General features: G+C 40.3%; 1 protein-coding gene across 4 annotated transcripts in view; it reads right to left on the bottom strand.

The window, feature by feature from the left end:
• The window catches only part of strbp (spermatid perinuclear RNA binding protein), a 148,642-nt gene that overhangs the window by 47,061 nt on the left and 78,631 nt on the right, over positions 1 to 22,950 (bottom strand). For all 4 annotated transcript variants that reach the window (XR_009061161.1, XM_057819657.1, XM_057819656.1 and 1 more), the window contains exons 3-5: positions 22,256 to 22,405; positions 3,999 to 4,249; positions 3,762 to 3,930 (exon numbers count right to left, since the gene is read on the bottom strand). Coding sequence is in view for 3 of the 4 variants with exons in the window: in XM_057819657.1 (XP_057675640.1) it covers positions 3,762 to 3,930; positions 3,999 to 4,249; positions 22,256 to 22,258 (423 nt within the window). In the remaining variant the exon portion in view is untranslated. The remainder of the gene's footprint in view (positions 1 to 3,761; positions 3,931 to 3,998; positions 4,250 to 22,255; positions 22,406 to 22,950) is intronic.

Raw genomic sequence — 22,950 nt, 5'->3', positions numbered from 1 at the left:
TGCTGGGGAGTAACACACAAAGTCATTTGTGGAGGAAAAATGGAACAGCTCACCAACATCAACACCTCATTCCCACCGTGATGCATGGTGGAGGGAGCATCATGATTTGGGGCTGTTTTGCTCCCTCAGGGCCTGGACAACTTGCAGTCATTAATGGAAGAATGAATTCAAAAGTTTCGCAGGAAAACCTGTCAGACAGTTGAAGCTAAAAAGAGGATGAATGCTGCAACAAGACAATGATCTAAAACATGGAAATAAATCAACTTCAGAATGGTTTCAGAAGAACAAAATACATTTTTTGGAGTGGCCAAGTCAAAGTCCAGACTTATACCCCATTGAGATGCTATGGCATGACCTGAAGACAGTGATTCATGCCAGACATCCCAGGAATCTGACAGAACTACAGCAGTTTTGTGGAGAGGAATGGGCCAAAATTAGTCCTGATCGATCTGCAGGACTGATCTGCAGCTAGAGGAAACGTCTGGTTGAAGTTATTGCTGCCAAAGGGTGGGCCACAAAATATTACCGTCATTTCCTGAATATAACGCGCACCCCAACTTTACCTGTAAAATCTAGGGAAAATTCTTGTACCCGTGTATGAAGCGCACCCTAATTTTAGCACCAATAAATATGATTCTCGTGTCTCCAACTTTTATAAAGTAAGCGGTTGCAGCATTTTTTAATCCTTTTGTCATTAAAAAAAATTTTTTTTTTTAAATAGAATAATAATTTTCAGTGGTAAAATTGCTCACAGTATACGACAATAATTTTCACAAAGTAAGGAGTTGTAGCGAGTTTTAACAGAATTCACCAGCGGAACTTATGTTGGCAAGATGTGTAGTTCCCGGGGGGAAGAGTTTAGTTAAGGGAACAGCTGGAAGTAAACAAATGTCCCGCGATTTGCGTGCAAGACGTTCGTTGTTACTTTGTGAGTTTCAATGTAAATAAAACAACGCGGCTTGGCTCAGTGGTTCGACACTCTTCCTCAGACTCCTGTCATTTTTATGACAACATTTATATGAAACGGATTGCGTTATACGTTCTCTTCAAGACAACATCGCCAAGTGCCGGCATGTTACAACGATAAGGTAAGAAAAATGGACCGGTAAATAAGGACCGAATAGTACAAAAAAACATTTATATTTTATTAGATGTGAAAAATAGCATGAAAACAATTGTTTACCACATGAAACTTGATTATTATATCACTGTCGTTCGGATTAGGTAATACTGTGCTGGTCCATGCTTACAATGGAACATGAATCATGATGAATTTTTTCTGTCTCCGTCCCCGTACCCATGAATAACGCGCACCCATGATTTTACGAGTAAATTTTGGGGAAAAAAGTGCACGTTATACTCGGGAAATTACGGAAAATTTAATGGTTCACGTCCGTATTTTCCCCCCTTCTCTCATTGTTTGCATACAATCCTCATTGAAATATGAACATCTATAAATGTTTGGGGGGTTTTAGTTAGAGCAGACGCTGTTATTACATCTGTGTGATTTTGACAAAGATCAGATCACATTTGATGGTGATTCTATGCAGAAATGTGAGAAATTCCAAAAGGTTCAGATACTTTTTCTGACCACTGTATATAGACACTTTTCCGGGATATTCACTGCACTGACTGAACAAGGAAGCCTCCAGTGTTTGCCTCCAGTGTTTTTCTTTTAGCTGAACATTGGTACACCACCACTGAAGGCCGCTAGTGACACCAACTTGTGATGGCAAATCATAGAACAAGAAATGGAACATATAAAGACATTGTGAAGTAGGGCTGCAGCTATCGATTATTTTAGTAGATGATTAATTGATGAACTAGTTAATTCGAATAATCGAGTAATCGGATAAGGAACATGAAAAATTAAAATACCTGAGCTGAACCTCAAAGGGTATAAAAAAAAAGAAAAAAGAGGATCTATGTACAACATAAGAACAATTGGCTAATTTTCATAGCAAAAGTCCCCTGGCTTAAATCAGGGGTGTCCAAACTTTTTGCAAAGAGGGCCAAATTTGGTGTGGTAAAAATGTGGGGGGCCGACCTTGGCTGACGTCCCTTATGTACAACAATATATTTAAGCAAATTTTAGCAAGCCATTCTGTGTGTCACATATGCTTTATTATTTTTTTAAATTAATAAATTTCAACAATCCCACAACTAGCCTTTGTGGCGCTCTCTTTCAACTCTCGGGCTCTTGCGAAATACTGCTGCTGTGAAATTAAACTAGCTTCAACTTGCTTCAGTTTTTCGCTAGTCGGTACGTACGTATCTTCCCTGGAAATTTAACTAGCTTCAATTTCTTGCTAGTCGCTACGTATCTTCCCTGTAATCTTGTCGTACATGCCAGCGTGTCTTGTTCGGTAATATCGCCTCACATTTAACTCTTTAAAAACAGCGACTGTCTCTTTGCAAGTGAGTCAGACAGATGTTGCGTATTTTAGTGAAGAAATAGTCCAATTTCCACCTATCCTTGAAGCGCCAGCCGTCCCAGTCAACTTTCTTTTTTTGTTGATTGTCGCCATTTTAGAAAATTGGGAGTAAAGGGTCACACGGGGGAATGTTGCTTAGAGTGCTGCTGCTTTTTAGTGGGTAAATGAGGAGCAGCATTTAGTGTGTAAGATACTTCATATGCTGGTAGCAGTACTGCTGACCAATTTATTGAGTCTGTGTGCGGGCCAGACGTTATTGATTTTATGACAGAGGCTGGGGGCTGGATGAAATTTGACCACGGGCCGCATTTGGCCCCCGGGCCGGACTTTGGACATGTCTGGCTTAAATGCTATAAAATGCTAACTTTTTTTTTTTTTTTTTTTTTAAACAATGCTCTTAACAAATGGTTTAAACATATATTCCCACAAAACACAGCTAAATATACTCATAAACTAAATTACGAATGCATAAAACTATATTAGCTCAAACAAAAACTTACGTTGGTCTTAACAGGGAGTAGTTGGATTCAGCCATGTGAAATGAGGCAGACCAGAGGGCAGTGAATCCACGCTTACCAATAAAACTAAATGCAAACACTTTGAAAATTAACCATTACAACGCCACTTTAATTAAACGAATATTCGAAGCAACAAAATTTAATTCAATTTTTTTTTTTTCTAATTGAATACTCGATTTAATCGATTAATGGTTGCAGCACTATTGTAAAGTGCCAGGTGGCAAATACAAAAACATTTAACAAAATGGATTAAAACAAAAAACAACAACAACAAAAAAAACTAGTATGTCTTCAAACCCCTTCTCGTTTCCTTCTCTTTCTCCCTAGTGACTTCATTGAGGGAGTAATATTAAGATTGTTCATTTCACATTATTGAAGCGTGGTTTACTTTTCTGGTTTCCTTAGACGTGTATGACAATAAAGAATCTTACATTTGCATTAAAACATTGCCTGTACAATAAATGAAATTTTGATGCAGCAATATAATGCATGCTACTTAAAAGTGAGTACACAGCTTTGGATTGTGTAGCCAAAAATGAGTTAAAACAGCTGTCAGACAAATCAACAAAAAATGTGTTCCCCAGTCTTATCCATGCATTTTCTACGCTAGAACTTTTTCCTCATTAAAGTTGCAGGTGAGCTGGTGCCAATCCCAGGCAATGTACATCTTGTCAGTCAGCCATTCACAGGGCAAATGTAGATAACCATTAAAAGTCTCATTTACACAAGTCTTCCTACCATGCATATTTTGAAATTGTGCTGAATAAATACATGAATGATGTTCATGACAAAGTGAATAGGATTTCACCTCTATTTGCCCGGGTAAATTGTGGCAGACAGAATGGAGTAGCGTCTGTGTGGGTTTGTCTCTGCACATCAACACCAGCTCCAGGTCCATGTCTCCTTTTATGAGTAGACCTTTGGCAACCAGGCCAATTCTCATCACTCCACACAGCACTCTTCCACTACTGGGCTCCCTTTAAGAAAGTTCATATTTTAAAGTGATTAGGACTTCTTTCTGATTCCGGTCACTTTGCAGGCCCACCTGGTGCTGGCACTGGTCCCCTCATCTTCCTCAGTAGGTTCCTCCTCCTCCTTGCCGTCGGCCGCTTGACTATCGAGCTGGTCGGGAACCTCCGAGCTCGTCTGATCCAGCCAGTCCGAGACGTGTTTGAGGGCGCACTCCACGTTGGATACCAGCGTCTGAACCGCCTCCAAGTCGTGAGAGGACGGGTAGATGGTGGAGTGCTTTGCCATGACGTGGCGGTCGTCATTGCTGAAGGAACGGAAGGACCTCTGAAAGGAAAATATAGTTACAGCATTCAAATTGAAGGAGATAGTACCTTTTGTCATAGACACCGTCTAACTGTTTGCATTTGTCTTACACACTTAATATAATCAATAAGGGAATAGAATCGTTTCATTTACTGTTTGGCCGTTTATATTACTCTAACACAACCAATATAAAATAAATAGCAATTATACTATAGGTTAAAGAAAACAAGCAGAATATAGGGCATAGGAGATACATGGCGCCTTCTTATCATGGAAGCCCAAAGTGTGCGTCATGCAAATGACTGAGCAAGATTGACACTGACAAGCCCAGGTCTGCACTACCAACTCTCGCAATCAGCTCTCCCGGACAGTCCAGAACAAATGGGGGGACACCCTGTCCCAGCACAAGGAACACCGGAGAACGCCCGATATCCAACTGATAACACGACTGATAAGACTAAGAGCCCCTTTGACGCCGAGGTGGCAAAATCCACAACCCTTGCTGCCCTGACAACAGTAACTCCCGAATCCTCCTGTCCAATCCACAGACAGACTAATCTTAAACAACGCCTAAACACACCCTTCTTCCTGCCCAAGGCCTGACCCGCGAGAGCCTTCAAAAGGCTGAATGTTTAACCAAGCATTGTCATTTTTTCTCGGGAACCTTTTGTTGACTTGTGATATGGTGAACTTGGATCCTCGCCTTGGTCCCTCTGTGCTGTATGATCGCTGTCGACCTGAATGAATTGTCAACTTGTGCTTCGAAGCCTTTTTCCAGCTTTCAAAATGGTTTCAGTACAAGGGGTTTAAGACTAAGGTGAACCCGCGAAGTTTGGCCTTTTGGCGAGGTCGTTGGATCTGCGCCAGTGCGGATCCGGCTGGCGTGATTCCGGCAATCTGGCTACAAGGTCAGATTCCTTCTAAATAAATTGAACCGCCAGTGAAAAATGGTCATTACTGGTTTCATTTCATAGCATAGACTTGCAAATAACCTCAATCTACCACGTAGTTAGCTTACATTATTAGTGTGTCTTTAGAGCCCATGTGCAGGAATAAAACTGCAAAGTAAAGGTGCTCTCAACTATATGATAGATTTCTCGATAAGTTCCATCTGTGTAAATGAGAATACAATCAATTCCCTTGCCCTGTCACGACCCTATCTGACCTATCTTCCCCTTTCTTGATCATCAATGTGGAGAGTGCTTTTACGTGACAAAAATAAGGTAAGCCATCATTAGATGTTTCAGTAGAGGCGCTCTATCAACGTTTTCGTGTGAAGCAAAAAATAATCAACTACTGAGTTTAACTGTATACCCTAATCATATGTAAAGCACATGACAGCTCTGACTGTGAACTATCTCTATAATATTATTGGAATAAGTTGGATAACACAGTAGTTTACCGTGAAGATCTGCAAACATTTTTTGACATCAAACACTCTCCTGCTCCATCACTAGAGCAGGACAGTGCTAGCTGTCACTAGCAAACTTGACACATGTATGCTACTCCTCCCATCCCGTCTTTCGTGTTCATTTAGCTTTTGCTGCTCGTTTTGTGAAACATCAACAGGGCTGTCCTTCTCATTAATATTCCGCTCAGGTTCAAATTGGAAGTGCGGAACCGACGACATGTTTATGTAGTTAAAGAGTGACACTGTGCATACCTATCAAGTTGTACGGTTTCGGCGTCATTTGTATTTTTTATATTTTTTTAAATTTTGCATATTGGAGATTGTACATATTTTCTATTCTATTCTATTCTATTCTATTCTATTCTATTCTATTCTATTCTATTCTATTCTATTCTACGGTGTTCTATTATTTGGCAAATCACTGAAAAAAAATACAATTTTGAATGAAAATCAGTTTTAGTATGTGTTATAGAAATAACTGGCCAAAACAGTTTTCTTTGCATTTCAGTAGTTTTGAAAAAAAAAAAAAAAAGATAAATAAATAAAATTTTAAAAAAAACCTTCACGTCCGGGAGTTCCAGCAAGAAATTCTAACCATTTTCACCCCTGGGTATGACTGTGGAAGTCTGGCAGCGTGTCCATGTGACGTCACCGCCCTGGGACGTCAACAACAATGGCGACCTACTCGTTAATTTTTTGTTTTAAAATTTTATAAAAATGAAAACATTAACAGGGGTTTTATTATCCAATTATTATAACTCCTACTAACATTTATCTTTTAAGAATTACAAGTCTTTCCATTCGTGGACCCCTTTAAAATTCTGGAACACTTGTTTTGTGAGGGAAACACTTGGACTGTGAATCGTATTCCAATTCCATTTTGTCCTATTGGGGGGGAATCTCCCGTGGAGGTTCCCGTTTTGTGTTTTTCATTTGGCGCACAGTTAATAAAGTAAACAGCATGTATGCGAGAAAAGTAAATCTTAAAGATGTTTTATTCATTTGGAAATATTTATTACTGGCAGGTTCACGTGGTTTGCCGTGACAGTATCATCAAACGTCTCGAGCCTATCCTGTGTCACAGCATTAAAGCGGGCACTCAGATGTGGCGATTAAGTGGTAACTAATCTAATTCCAGAGTAAAACCGACACAGCGGGGAAGTTAATTTGCTGTGTGGGGAGCAGCTGATGTATGACCCTGTAATCATAATTACACTGCATTAGAACGTATTATCTCGGCATACGCTGTGATATACAAGATGCAAATGCTTCAAAAAGTAATATATAGACATACACACGATATACAGTAACGCAATTTTAAAAAATGTAATTAATGTTCTTCTATCTAGCAACCTCAGTTAAAACAATGTATGGGTTCTTCATCATTTGACTTTCATTTGTAATAAAGATGATAATCAGATTTCACAGCTACTCTGTCTAGAAAATCTTTTTTTTTCTCACCATCCTTTTCTATCTTATTTTCCCCCACAAATACAGTACAAAGATATCATATCTGCCACTGCACACTGTGGTGACAGAAAGTTCACATTTTATCATTAAGGTTATCACACTCTGCTAGTGGCCTCAGGTGGCTGAGCCAGTTCGACACAGAAGAGGCGGCTTTCAACAAGCTCCAAAACATTGCTGCTTATCACTCAGGCGCACTTCCCTTTTGTGCTCATTTATACACAAACACACGTACGCTCTCTTGTTGGAGCACACGAGATAAAGCCATTAACAAAAAAAGAGGTTGAGAGCTGCACAATAAGCGACACCACCCATTCTACTCGGCTGCATATGTACGTTGTAGAATGTGACACGAACATTTGGCAAGGTCTAATTCCTAGATTTCCCGAAGGACTCAATGTCGTACCGCAAGCAACACGTCACTTCCGTTCATTAATATTCGTGACATTAGCTACTGTTGCTAAGTAGGGACAAGCCACCGGTTGTCCCGAATAGGAAATGAATGGAAATCGTGTACGAAGGAGATGTTTACAGAGCTAAACCTACCAATTCAGTCATAAAATGGTGCCAAATTTACTGGATTAAGATGTGGAAGAACATAAAAATGTTCAGTTAAAGAGATGGCTTGAGTGTCGAAGGCTGAAAAAGACGAGAAAAAAAAAACGAGCCGACCTAAGCATAGCCTTAGCTTTTTTATCGACGCGACTGACAATGACATTTTCCTGTTTCAACAAGCTATCCTTTACCATCAGCCCTGTCTTTCTTATAAAACGAACACTTTTAATTCTTTCGTTGATAACAAATCTTAATTCTATAATTTATTTACACTTCCCCCTTAATAATAACCCCTAACCCTATATATATATATATATATATATAGGGCTGTCAAAATTATCGCTTTAACGGGCGGCAATTAATTTTTTAAATTAATCACGTTAAACTATTTGAAGCAATTAACGCACATGCCCCGCTCAGATTAAAATGACAGCACAGTGAAATGTGTACTTGTTGTGTTTTTCTGAGTTTTGTCGCCCTCTGCTGGCGCTTGGGTGCGACTGATTTTATAGGCTTCAGCACCCATGAGCATTGTGTAAGTAATTATTGGCATCAGCAATGGCGGGCTACTAGTTTATTTTTTGACTTGAAAATTTTACAAATTTTATTAAAATGAAAACATTAAGAGGGGTTTTAATATAAAATTTCTATAACTTGTTCTAACATTTATCTTTTAAGAACTACAAGTCTTTCTATCCATGGATCGTTTTAACAGAATGTTAATAATGGTAATGCCATCTTGTTGATTTATTGTTATAATAAACAAATACAGTACTTATGTACCGTATGTTGAATGTATATATCCATCTTGTGTCTTATCTTTCCATTCCAACAATAATTTACAGAAAAATATGGCATATTTTATAGATGGTTTGAATTGCGATTAATTACGATTAATTAATTTTTAAGCTGTAATTAACTCGATTAAAAATTTTAATCGTTTGACACCCCTAATATATATATATATATATATATATATATAACAGAAACGGTAACAGGGCAGTCAGATACCATTGTAATTCTTTTCAGGTTATTCATTGTCAGACAGAAGCAGTACGGCAAAACGTTACGCTAAAAAAAAATAAGTTAAAAATATAGTCCTCTGAAAGTCCATGACAACCCAACAAAATGTTTACTGCATATGAAATGTGAATGGATTCACCGAGCCGGTGTTAAAGTCCGCGCAAGTTTATTCGGCCTTCACATTTTTTGGTTTCCGGACACGTATGAAGAAAACATCCTTAATGTGTCGTAATGTCTAGAGTCGTTTCTACAAGTTCCAAAAAAGCAATGCGTGATCGGCATGTTTGTTTTTGAAAGATTAACGGAGAAAAGTGGCACAAATTACATTGTTTCTATGCGAGGGCAGGTCTATAATGTCCCACTTCGGCTTTACTTCCACTTTACGATGCGACGTCACGGTCTAAAAATAGCATGCGTGCGGTACGCCACTGGGATTCTGCAACTCTTCTGCAAGGCAATCAGCAAGGACATATTGTGCATGAATTTGAGATTATACTTCAACCTCAATTTAGGAAGACACGTTCAAATTTGTCGAATAAGGAATTTGACTACGCTTTATTTTCAAATAACGTAGACATTTTGGGCATAAAACCCATTCTCGTAACTATCTATAAAATATCTATTAGCTAAGTGATTGAGGTGGTAGAGTGTACACAAATCAGCTCTGTGATCTAGAAACCAGTAATCATGTGAATCCCTTGTGAGGGTAAGCCAATTGGCAACCGGCCCTACGCTGCCCCATCGCCAATTCTGGCACCGGGACCCCCCCACCCGAGCATGCCCAATCGCATCCAGCCACAGGTGAGCGCCACCAAACACGCAACAGCCACGCAGACGAGCGGAGAGGGTGGGCGGGGGGTGGGGGGCAACTTCATGGTGGTCCGTAGAGATTGTCACAAAAACCACATATAGCAATATACAAAGCGTCGTCCTTTTATTTATTTATTTATTTTTAAACTTCTCGGTCTTCCTCTTGCTGTTGTGCTGCGGGTCTTCATTTGTGCTACAAGCCATTTGCTGTCGTGTTGTGGCAATTGGGGTTCGTGCTTTTGCCAATTTGCAGTTGCGCTTTAGGAATCGGGGATTGTGTTGTGGCTATAGATGTCCCGATCGATCGGGTCGGAATTGGCAAAAAAATATCGGCGTTGCCTTTTTTTTTTTTAATATATATATATATTTTTTTAATTAAATCGTTTTCTAATTGTATTTAACGTTACAGACATAATATGTTACACCCATCCAGAGGATGGGTGTAACATAGTTTAGGCTAGTTTAGGCTAGGATAGTTTAGGCTTAAGATAGTGTTATCAAATTTATCCCAATAACGGCGGTAATGAATTTGGGGGAAAAAAATGTATCACGTTAAAATATTTAACGCAATTAATGCATGCGCTGCAGGAGCCACTCACGCATTGTCGCGCTCAATCTGTAATGGCGACATCTTACCTATATAGAGAGGTAAAAGGCAGCGTAAAATGAGTAGAGTGAATTTTGGCAGCCTTTGGAGCCTTTTTAATTTGGCTAAAGCCTTACAATCCCTCTCCCTATGATTAGAATTATCATGCGTAGCAATGTGGGGAAGCAAGGTAGCAATTGATCTTTTTCTTAACATCTTAAGTTATTTCCCAACGCAGAGAAGATATATCAATTGGTAGCACTACGCACAGTCATGGTTCCACTTCCCATCATGCATTTGGGCATGCCTACGGTATCATTTACTGAAAGCTCAACAAATACACTAGATGGCAATATTTAGTCACAATATACAAAGTCACAAGTTTTTCTATCCGTGGATCCCTCTCACAGAAAGAATGTTAATAATGTAAATGCCATCTTGAGGATTTGTTGTCATAATAAACAAATACAGGGGCTCGTGCTATTTTCTATTTGCAAAGTGTTTGGACTTTGCATTTCGCCTGACACCTCTCAGCCACAGTACATCACTACCTTAGTGGATCCTAAAATATTGTTTTCGATGAATTATGTTTTCAGTCAAAAAGTGATTGAGGTCTCCTCTTTTTAAGTGCATGCAGACAAAAGCGGAAGGAAAGCTAGACAAAAAAAAATCAATACCTTTCTCCCTGCTTAAGTGATATTTTCCTGCATTCTGTTCAATATAACGATATTTATTATGCTGCACAATGTTTTTATGCCACACATTATTTTTACATCAGGTCATCCTTCATGTATGCACGAGATACCGTGACTGGTTTATGCTTGGGAGTACGTGTCACGTTAAAAGTGTTTAATAAACCAAAAGCCACAAATGTAATGAGGTGGCTCTAATAGTGGGTTCGGCGGCAATAAAGCACTTTGTGAGCTCGTGTCTACTTGACCGTGGGGGAGGTGAGGCCCAGCTGCTCGGATCGCCATGTAAATTAGAATAGTTATGAGAGCTCGGTGACAGGAATCGACCGACCTTAAAGACAGCGCGAGCCCAGATAACTAAAGAGGCGGCAACATAAGAACAAGCTACAGTGAAAAGGTTGGATGTCAAGGTAACATTAAAAACAAGCAATTTAATCAAGTCCTGCGTGATGAAGCACCTACTGGCGCTTTCATGACCTCATCACATCCTTAGCTAGTAAAAAGGTCGTGTATAGCATCAGTAAAGCTCATACACACATGGATACACACTCAATCTTGGAGATGCTGAGCTGACCGTCCTTCAACCCACCTTGATTAACACACAAGAAGACAAACCATATGCTCTCCTACCTCAAAGAGTATAGTACACAGAGAAGATTGGGACAATTTTAAGCAATATCGCTCCCTTTGTAATCAAAGTAAGCAAACACCAAACAATATTGGCTGCCACAAAAAAATAATAATACAGTATTACCTCTACATACGAGGTTAATTTGTTCAATGAACTTGTTTGTAAGTCGAAATGGTCATATGTAGAGCCGGATTTTCCCATAAGAATACATAATAATTCAATTAATTCATTCCACAGCCTAAAAATGTACACTAAATCCTTAATAAATGCTGCTAGTACTATTGCAAATAGCAATTACACATAGCAAAACAAATAAATTATAAATACAAATCGGAATAATAATACAGTATAATAATAATTCCTGCAATAATGTTTATATTACTCTAACGCACCCAATATAAAATAAATAGCACTCATACTATAGTTTAAGGACAACAAGGAATATAGAATATGGGGCATTCTTATCACAGAAGCCCAACATGTGCGTCATGAAATTGACTGAGCAAGATTGACGCACCATCTCCCGCAATCAGTTCTTTCGGACAGTACAAAACAAATGGCTGGACGCCCTGTCCCAACATAAAGAACACCGGAGAACGCCTGATATCCAACTGATAACACGGCTGACAAGACTCCAAGAGCCCCTTTGACGCTGAGGTGGCAAAATCCACAACCCTCATTGCCATGACAACAGTCACTCCCGAATCCTCCAGTCCAATCCACAATCAGGCAATAATCCGAAACAACGCCCAAATACACCCTTCTTCCGGCTCACGGCCTGACAATGTTTAACTATGCATTGTCATTTTTTTTCTCGGGAACCTTTTCTTGACTTGTGATATGGTGACCTTGCCTCCTCGCCTGAGTCCGTTTCTGTCCCTGATTGTTCTGATTGATGTCGACTCAGGAGAAAATTGTCAACTTGCGCTTCTAAGCCTTTTTCCAGCTTTCAAAATGGAGTCAGTACAGGGGGTTAAGACTAAGGTGAACGCGTGGAGTTTTGCCTTTTGGCCTGGTGGACTGGCTCTAGCCGGCCCGGGTCATTGGATCTGCGCCAGCGGGGTCCGGCGGTTCTCCTAGCATTATTCCAACAATGTGGCTAAAAGGTCAGATTCCTTCACCCCCCACCAGCCATGACTGGGTAGTTTTCCTTATTGTCGTACATAAATTCCTGCACGTGACCTGTGCGTCGTGTCATATCCTTACTATGTCGTACGATATACGTGAGTTCACTGTAACCTGCCTGCAACTGCTCTGTTATTTCTGAAGGAGCGAGAGAAAGTTGGCGGCACGGTTCATCTGCAGCGAGCCGATGCTCACTCATCGAACGTAATTTCGTTGTCATGTCTTGTGTGTCAATGACTATTAAAGCTCTGTATTCTGTATTTTCCAAGCCGCTTATCCTCACGAGGTATTCATCATTAAATACTGACTTGTGAAAGCATCCCTGATTTTTTTTTTTTTTTTTTTTTTACTCTTATCTAGGATTAAGGGACAGTACACCTCTTAAATACTGTATATCCAAATAGTGAGGCTACACTTCAGAATCAAAACAATAGCTTTGAAAAAAAAAAAATAATAATAAAAAGCTGCCCCACATGTGTGCACCAAAATGCCAGCTGTCTGCCAACAACCAGCACAAATATGACACATAGCGCATTTGTTTATTGACACACACGCACATATAATCACATGCTGTTGTATCATAGCACAATTAGACCTCTCACACTTCACAATCACTCTCCATTTCACTTTATCCCGAGGCTCACCAGCTTGTCGGACCGTGTTACATAACCAAATTACACGCATTCTAAATACACCAGAGTGCATTATGCTAAAATTCCTTTTTCAGCAAGACATGTGCAGATCCTCACTTTGAAACTTGAAAACACTTTAGAGGACATTCTCCACGCTCCCAGTCTCGAGTCACTGTCTACAACCATTTGCTGATCTAGGGCACTAGTTGGCACATGATCATAATTTGTTTGGGGGGGAAACTTTGAAAAATGATCAATCTGGTGAACATACAACTTAAACATTTCTCCCAGAAAATGTTTGCAATTACAAATGCTTTGGTGTTAATATCTTCGTTTTGCTTGCAACGAAAAAACACAAAGGAGAAAAGGGAAAAAAATCATTACCATTTTACACAAAACTCAAAAAATGGGCCGGACAAAAGTATTGGTTGGCACCCTTTAAAAATCACGTGCTGTTTCTCTAAATTGTGTAATTAACAACGCCTGTTATTACCTGTGGCACATAACAGGTGGTGCCAATAACTAAATCACACTTGCAGCCAGTTCAAATGGATTCAAGTTGACTCAACCTCTGTCTTGTGTCCTTGTGTGTACCACATGGAGCATGGAGAAAAGAAAGAAGACCAAAGAACCGTCTGAGGACTTGAGAGGCAAAATTGTGAGGAAGCATGGGCAATCTCAAGGCTACAAGTCCATCTCCAAAGACATGAATGTTCCTGTGTCTACCGTGCGCAGTGTCATCAATAAATGTAAAGCCCACGGCATTGTGGCTAACCTCCCTGGATGTGGACGGAAAAGAAAAATGGACGAGCGATTTCAACGAAAGATTGTGCGGATAGTGGATGAAGAACATCGACTAACATCCAAACAAGTTCAAGCGGTCCAAGGGTCCAACAGTGTCAACCCGTACTGTCCGTCGACGTCTCAATGAAAAGGGACTCTGTACCCAAGAAGATCCCACTTCTGACCCAGAGACATAAAAAAGCCAGGCTGGAGTTTGCCAAAACTTACCTGAGAAAGCCCAAAATGTTTTGAAGAATTTTCTCTGGTCAGATGAGACAAAAGTAGAGCTTTTTGGGAAAAGGCATTAACATAGAGTTTACAGCAGGGGTCTCCAAACCGATCCTCAAGGGCCGCTGTGGGTCCTGGTTTTTGTTCCAACCGATCGAGTACTGACAGTTTAACCAATGAAGTTTCTGCTAAAACAAGCAGCACCTGACTGCAATCAAATGATTACACTTCTAAGACACCAGATTGGTACATAGGTGTTGTCTCGTTTTGTTGGAATGAAATCCTGCACCCACTGCGGCCCGATGTGGAATAGTTTGGAGACAACTGTTTTACAGGGGAAAAAAACCCAAGGCCTTCAAAGAAAAGAACACTGTCCCCACAGTCAGAAATGGCGGACGTTCCCTGATGTTTTGGGGTTGCTCTGCTTCCTCTGGTACTGGACTGCTTGACGATGTGTATGGCATTATGAAGTCTGAAGACTACCAACAAATTTTGCAGCATAATGTAGGGCCCAATGTGAGAAAGTTGGGTTTCCCTCAGAGGTCATGTGTCTTCTAGCAGGACAATGACCAAGAAACACACTTAAAAAAGCACTAGAAAATGTTTGGAGAGAAAGCACTGGAGACTTCTAAAGTGGCCAGACCTGAATCCCATAGAACACCTGTGGAGGGATATATGGCACCCTTCAAATCTCAGAGACCTGGAGCAGTTGGCCAAAGAAGAATGGTCTAAAAACCTGACTCAAATAATCAGGATCATTATAAGGCTCCTGCAGAGCTTGCTGATGAGCTGATCATTTGATTCAGGTATGTTCAAGGAGGGAAACATGGGGAAAAAAAGCTGGATAGGGGCTCTGGAGGACCGGACTTGGGCACCCCTGGTCTAAATGTTGTGCTACCAAGTATTAGGCTGAGGATGCCAATACTTTGTCCAGCCCATTTTTTGGAGTTTTTTTTTAAATGATAATGATTTTTTTTTTTTCTCTCCATTTTTTTGTGTTTTTTCATTGCAAGCAAAATAAATGAAGCTATTACTACCAAAACATTTGTAATTGCAATCATTTTCTGGGAGGAATTGAGCATTATCTGACAGAATTGCAGGGCTGCCAATACTTTTGGCCAGCAGTGTATGTTTGACAAAAATAATCAAGATTATCACTTCTCTCGCCCATTCTCAAAGAATGAGGAAAAAAACTCAGTACTTTTACTTTAGTTATGATCAGCGGACATTTGGACAGAGACAGACAAACACATAAGGGCAAAAAAACTTGCATATACATTATTAATGGCTTTACCATGGGGAAAGTTTTAGTTATGAATGAACTCATTCATTTTACATAATTGTCTACATTATTAAGAACATTGTTTGATGAAAACTGCAAGTCAACCACCTCCATTGAAGAGATCATACTGGATTCTGTTGAAGTTGTTGAAAGAATTAAAGCTATTTTTCAACAACAGCAATGATACGAAAATGCCAAATACCCGTGGCTAATGGTTATTCAGACTTGATTGCTCCAAGATGGAATTCATACTTTCGTTAAAAAGCTTTAACCTCCACATTACCGATAAAACGGTCAGGATCTAGTCAACTGATTACAACTTCTACTGTTTTTTTTCCTCCTAGGAAACATGTTAATTTCTAATCAGCCGTTGTTTTAAGAGCACTCGTGTTTGACTGTGTGCTTAAAAGTGGACAAGATTTCTTGCCTGCACTTACCTTTAATAAGTCATGTGCCTCAAGTGCATGTTGAGTGCTCAGATAAGAGGCTACGGCAAGCAAACAAACAATGAAAGCAGAGGCAGACAGAAAACTGATGAAAGTGAGAAAAGGTTCCAAAAGGATTTAAAAAACAAATGAAACAGATGAGAGGATAAAAAGGGAAGATGCGAGGAGACGGACAACATTATTTTTAATATTTGTTGCAGCTTGCGGTAAAACCAAAGGCTCGTGGTGACGGGGCTGACAGCCCGTATGAAACAAGGATTTCAGCACAAGCGGCATAATGCTGAAGTAGAAAAGCAAAAGTTCAAAACCCCTCCCTCATCAAAATGCACTTAGCAGGAGAGGGACCAGCAATGGGATAAAAACAACAATTCTGTGGCTTCTTTGCAGCGTTCAGCACCCCAGGGGAGATTGCATTAAAAATTCATTCAGGGTACTCTACGGAAGGCCGAATGCGGGCCACTTTTATCGTGCTTTCTTTTTTTCATCGTCTTTCCTATTTCTACGCATGTGTTGTCATCAAAAATATGTAAGCAGAAACTGACAAAAGGCAGAATAATGGCATTTTTTAATTTAAATATAGTACATTTAAAAAGAAAACAATAGGACACCTGGATTACATTGAGCAGTAACATGACTTAGGGCAGGGGTCCCCAACGACCGGGCCACGGACCATTACCAGTCCGTGGCGCATTTGGTACCGGGCCACGCAGAAATAATAAATCATTTATTAACGACTGCATTCTGGCCGATTGACTTTGGCCTGTGCCGCTTAACACACCAATATCCCTGTCTATTCTAGATATACAACTACAGGATAGGAGGTCGTCATAGAAATGCATTGATTGGACTGTTAGCAGTACATCTTGTTTTGTATATCTATGTGCGCTTGGCCTCGATAATAACGTATGACGTAGGTCGTTGCCCATCGCATTTGTTCCCGGAAATAATTAGCCTCCATACTACAATGACTGAAAAACGGACGTCTTTGGACGGATTTTTTATGGGGAAAAGGGAACCAGACGAGCCAGAAGATGAGCCTACGACCTCGAAGAAAACAACATCTATGCTACTTCCCGATCACTAAAGACCCACGAACTGCGAAGGAGTGGATTTGTGACCCGTATGTGAATAAAGCGAGTGATTCGAGCATGTCTGTGCAACAGGAATATCAGCTTGTAGAGATCGCAAATGAGGGCGACCTTATACGTACATTTGAGACAACAACTCTACAGAGGTTCTGGATTAAAGTCATTTCGGAATATCCTGACATCGTTAGGAGAACACTGAAAACTGTGCTACAATTTCCAACATCGTATCTTTGTGAAGCGGGCTTCTCTCACTCTCTCATCTCGTCTCAACGAAACAAGCCCAGGCCTCCCACTGATTCAGCGGTTGAGTTGTATTTTCCCTGCACTTAACATGACGGGGCTAAAAACAAATGTTATTTTATATTTGCTGTATTTTTCTGCTGCACATTGCCGGTGTTCTGATAAATTTTCCATGTGCGCAACGTTAAAAATGACCACGAATGCAGTGATTCCAAAGCTACACTACAAACTTTCTTTAATGAAAGGAATATCAACTTATGTTTGCCATGTTAGCTGCACACAACAACTGCACGCAGCTCTCTCACCTAATGGCCTCGCTGTGTCGTTAAGCATTCATTTATGCCATTTTCGTGTTGCACATGTATGTTTATGATGTTTATGATGATGAATAGTTTTTTAACACCGTTGGGTAACATTGAGAGTCCAACTGAATATAAAAGTGGGCTTTGGGAGTAAAACGTTATAAGGGTGCAAAATTTGACGGACCACCGGTTCGTGAAAAAAAAAAAGACCGAAATCACACCAGTCCGTAGTGCAAAAAAGGTTGGGGACCCCTGACTTAGGGTGTTTTTACACTAGACCAAGAGGACTAGGGCCTGATTGGAGAGCTACCTCGCAGCAACATATGCAAATGAGTTGTTGAAAAGGTTCAGCATTCACACAGCGCCAACCGAACTTTCCGAGTAGCATGACGTGGACCAAAGGCGCACAATTTGATTGGACAAATTGAAAAGGAAATATTGTACCTCCCTCCTTGGAAATATTGTACCTCCCTCCTTGGAGGGAAGGGAGCGTGGTGAGTCACAGTGTAGTGCTGTGATGCTGCAAATAATGTTAAACTGAATATATATATATATATATATATTATATATATTTTTTTTTTTTATTACAGTCTTTTATGTTGCAGTGATAATATAACCATGCGTCTCTATGTGTTGAAGGAGATAGACGGTGGCTACGAGAAAAGGTACTAACTGTTCTTACACACTTATTATAATCAATCAGGGAATAATATAGTTTCTCGGATTTACTGTTTGTATTACTCTAACACACCCAATATAAAAGAAATAATACTTATACCATAGTTTAAGGAAAACAAGCAGAATATATTTGACATAGGGCATATGAAATACATGACACCTTCTTATCAAGGAAGCCCAACGTGTGCGTCATGCAACTGACTGAGAAAGATTGACACTGACAAGGCCACGACTACACCACCAACTCTCGTCATCCCAGACAGTCCAGAACAAATGGCGGGACGCCCTGTCCCAACACAAGGAACACCGGAGAACACCTGATATCCAACTGATAACACGACTGCTAAGACTGCTAGAGCCCCTTTGACATTGAGGTGGCAATATCCACAACCCTCATTGCCCTGACAACTGTAACTCTCGAGTCCTCCTGTCCAATCCACAGACAATAATCCTCAACAACGCCCAAACACACCCCTCTTCCTGTCCGCGGACCGTCCCGCAAGAGCCCTCAAAAGACTGTTTGACTAATCTTGGTCATTTTTCTCAAGAACCTTTTGTTGACTTGTGATATGGTGACCTTGCCTCTTCGCCTGAGTCTGTTTCTGTCCCTCTGTGCTATGGGATTGCTTTCGACCCAGAATAAATTGTCAACTTGTGTTTCGAAGCCTTTTTCCAGCTTTCAAAATCAAGTTCGTACTTCAGTGAACGCGTAGAGTTTGACCTTTTGGCCGGGTTTTCAGTATTTTGCCAGCCCAGATCCAACGGTTCGGCTGGCGTGATTCCGGTAATCTGACTAAGAGGTCAGATTCCTTCAGTGTCATTCTTCTGTCAACCAACTGTTTTGTGCAGCAGATTTTTGCATGCATGTAGTTTTAAAAAACAAAAATAAAACTAATGCAGCCCAGCATAGCAAGTCGCCGCTCGGCCAGTGGCGGGGTCGCTCCCTCCTTATTCGAGCGAAATGAAAAATTAAACGACGAAAGGGAACCACGTGGTACCCCAATCACACAGGCGCACAATCGAACGCTCTCACTTTGGTGACTTTTTGGACTGTCAAGTTGTCGCCACTTCCAAGACAGACAGACTAAAACAGCCTGCGCCTGTCCCGGCTTCTGTCCCTCTCACACGGTACATACATATAAAACACAGCCGCCGCATTAGAACCCCATTCTGTGTATCAAATGCAACTGCCTAGCCCAGCACAACAACATTTGGCCATTGTTCGTCTGTCATCTTGCCCTAGTTGATTTTGTTGAATAGAGTGCGCGCTGTACTTCCGCTTCCAAGGATGCCATGTTTGTACCGTCACAGTTTGGAGCATCACAGCTCCACGCTGTAACGCTGCAAATAAAGTAGTAAAAGCGCACCCAGCTCCGGTTGCATTCACGGATGAAGCAGGGGGCGCTTAAAGCGGACCGAGACCCATGGTTTTTGAGCGGAACAGAGTTCGTTTATTTGGTCCGGACTAGAGTTCCGGTGCACATTCACATTTAAAAAATGACACGCACTATTTGAGAAAAAGGAAAAACTCTGGACCGTTTAAAACGGACTAAAAGGTGCTAATGTGAAGTTCAGTTCTGTTCAGTTTAATTTTATTGTCCCCTAAGAAGACGAAAAATTGTCCTACAGCAGGTAAGCATACAGATAACACAACAGTAACTCATACACTTACAATAAATAACAAACAGACTACAATTTAAAAATGCTATAGACAGCTTCGCATTCTAAGTGCAAGAATTGTGCAAATTTAGCGACCTAATCGCACTTGGTAAGAAGGAGTTCTTTGTCCCGTTGGAGTCTGAATCTCTAAAAGCGCCCAATGTCGCAAATAATAACAGTAACAAAATACTATCGGAATGGCCTACTGACGATTTTTAAATTTTTCTTTTTTTAATTGTTATGATGCATTCTCGAGACAAACAAAAAACAAATAAAATAATACAAAAATAATTTTATGTGATGTACAGTAGCTGAAAGACAATCTGGTACAAAAGAAAATCTCAAACGCGGGTTCATTGTTCTTCATTATTCCATGACAGAGCGGTATGAAAAAGTATCTAAACCTTTGGGAATTTCTCACACTTCTGCATAAAATCACCATCAAATATGATCTGAGCTTTGTCAAAATCACACAGATGAAAAAACAGTGTCTGCTTTAACTAAAACCATCCAAACATTTATAGGTTTTCATATATTAATGAGGATAGCATGCAAACAATGACAGAAGGGGGGAAAAATAAGTGAACCCTCTGCCTAAGGAGACTCAAAGAGCAATTGAAACCAATTTTGGCCACACAATTTAAGTCAACTGTGTGCCCAATCACTGATGAGTGGTTTGAATCTACCTGAAGACCTGCGATCAAGGATTGTTGATGTGTATAAAGCTGGGAAAGGATACAAAACCATCTGTAAAAGTCTGGATGTTCATCAATCAAAAGTCAGACAAGTTTTCTACAAATGGAGAGCGTTTGGCATGAGTTGCCGTCCACCAAAGATGACGCCAAGGGTTGAGTGCAGAATACTCAGAGAGGTAAAAAAGAACCCTAGAGTGTCTGCTAAAAACTTACAGAATTTACTAGCCCAGTCCAATAACTCTGTGCACACATCAACTATATGTAAAACTATGGCCAAGAAGGGTGTTGATGGGAGGACTCCACGGAGGAAGCCACTGCTGTTTAAAAAAACATTGTTGCTCGTTTAATGTTCACAAAAAGGCCCTTAGACACTTCACAGAAGTTTGGGCAAAATATTTTGTGGACTGATGAAAACAAAATTAAATTCAAAATATTAAATACTTATTTCCCCCCTTTCTGTCATCGTTTGCATAGTATCCTCATTAAAATATGAAAACCTATGAATGTTTGCGTGGATTTAGTTAAATCAGACATATTTTTTCATCTGAATGATTTTGACAAAGATCTGATCACATTTGATGGTGATTTTATGCAGAAATGTGACAAAATCCAAAAGGTTCAGATACTTTTCCATACCACTGTATCTCCTCAAACCCTTTTGTTTTAGCTGCTATTCAGGGAACCCTTTCTCAGATTGTTTGACAATTGACATTAATTTAAAGATATCCCCCAGTAACTGCAATGTCTCAAGCTGTCTTCAAGACTTAAGTAGTAAATAAAACATGATTGGTCAGAACAGCATAAATAGTGCAAATGGAGCAAAATTCATTCTTACAATTTTTGCCCGTGGTGTGCCTCGCGATTTTTTTAGGCAGAAAAGGGTGTGAAAAAAAACACTGATCTAGCAGTATTGTTCTTATGAGATACATAAAAGCCAGTGGACTATGTTCATCACTTATTCAAACAGACGCTAAAACTAATGTAGGTTATTTTTTGAAACTGGAGCATAAATAGGTACTACATAAAGAAAACAAAAAGCACAAAAGAATCAATGGTGAAGATCAATGGCAAGTGTGTGTGTGCGCACAGGTGCAAGTTAGAGTATTCATTAAAAATAGAAATCTTGCAGCAAAGTCATTAAGGAAGATGCTTCATGTATCATGTGGTTGAGGTGGTGACAACCTCGCCAAGGTCACTAGTATCATTTACTGCATCACCATAACTCAAGACTAATCACGGCACTGTGTTTGCATGCAGCGCGCCCGCATACACACGCGTTCTCATTACCCTTGATAATTTACAACCTCAAATATGTGCCCCCTTCCGCAAAGTCCGAACTCAGCACCTTCATTGGGATCTGCCTTTCTATATCTCTCAATCATATGTTTTTCTTGACACCTCGCCCTTCACCTCTAAGCATCCTACATTACAAACCCTCTTTTTTTATTCTACCTCCACTTGTTTTACCTCTTAATAATTCATCTTCTGCTCTACTACCCCCCCCCCCCCCCTTTAGGGAAAAGCTCCCACTGTCACGGACCAAGACCATTAATCAATCCCTTGTTTCTCTCCATTCCACTGCCATTGCACGACCGTGCATTTTTACTGTTTGCACGATGCACTCTCGTGTATCCCTTCCATTTTTTTCCTCAGTTCAGATTCACTTTGAAACAGTGAAGGAATATGTACATTACCATGCCTATAGGAGGAGTGGTGGCAGGTTTCCTTCCTTCTGGGGGTTGAGGGGTGGTGCAGTTGCAAGGTTACTCGTCAGGATGCTGCTGTCACACCGCTCTTCATGTGCTTCTCTGTACTCTAGCCACTTCTCAATGAGAAAATGCTCCCTGAAAAATGACACAATAGTTATTCATTTACTTTGAATTATTTCAATTTATTACACTATTTCATTTGTGCTATTAGAAATGTAGCAGCAGAGCTGCTAGAATGTGCTTGGATCAGTGTTTGAGGGCCACATTAAAGTGCATGTGACACGAAAAAGCATGTTTATTTCATAATACACGCGGTATTTTATGCTCCTGAATGATATGGACCGATAGCTATATTTATTTAGTTTTTTGAATCCCGCGCCATGAAAATGAGGGACTTCCGGCTTCGGTCTTGCATTGAGGAGGGGGGGGGGCGCTGTGACGTGTATGGATGAAGGCGTCCTCTTCACTATACAGTCGTACTGTTGTGTATGAGGAGTAAGGATTCAGCCGATTTTGCGGATTAATACGTTTATTTTTCGCATCACGCCAGTCAAACGGCTGCAGAAAAATCTTGCTGGATGAGGGAGAGGCGTGTGAGCCTTTTTGAAGTTTCAAAAGGTTCCCATTCACCGTGGATATTGGCCATAAAAAGCCCTACTACTGCGGGACCATTGGACTTA

The sequence above is a fragment of the Corythoichthys intestinalis genome, chromosome 17 (genome assembly GCF_030265065.1).
Source record: "Corythoichthys intestinalis isolate RoL2023-P3 chromosome 17, ASM3026506v1, whole genome shotgun sequence".
NCBI classification, from domain to species: Eukaryota; Metazoa; Chordata; class Actinopteri; order Syngnathiformes; family Syngnathidae; genus Corythoichthys; species Corythoichthys intestinalis.
The sequence above is the reverse complement of the archived record's forward strand: the minus strand, read 5'-3'. Positions and strand labels throughout refer to the sequence as shown.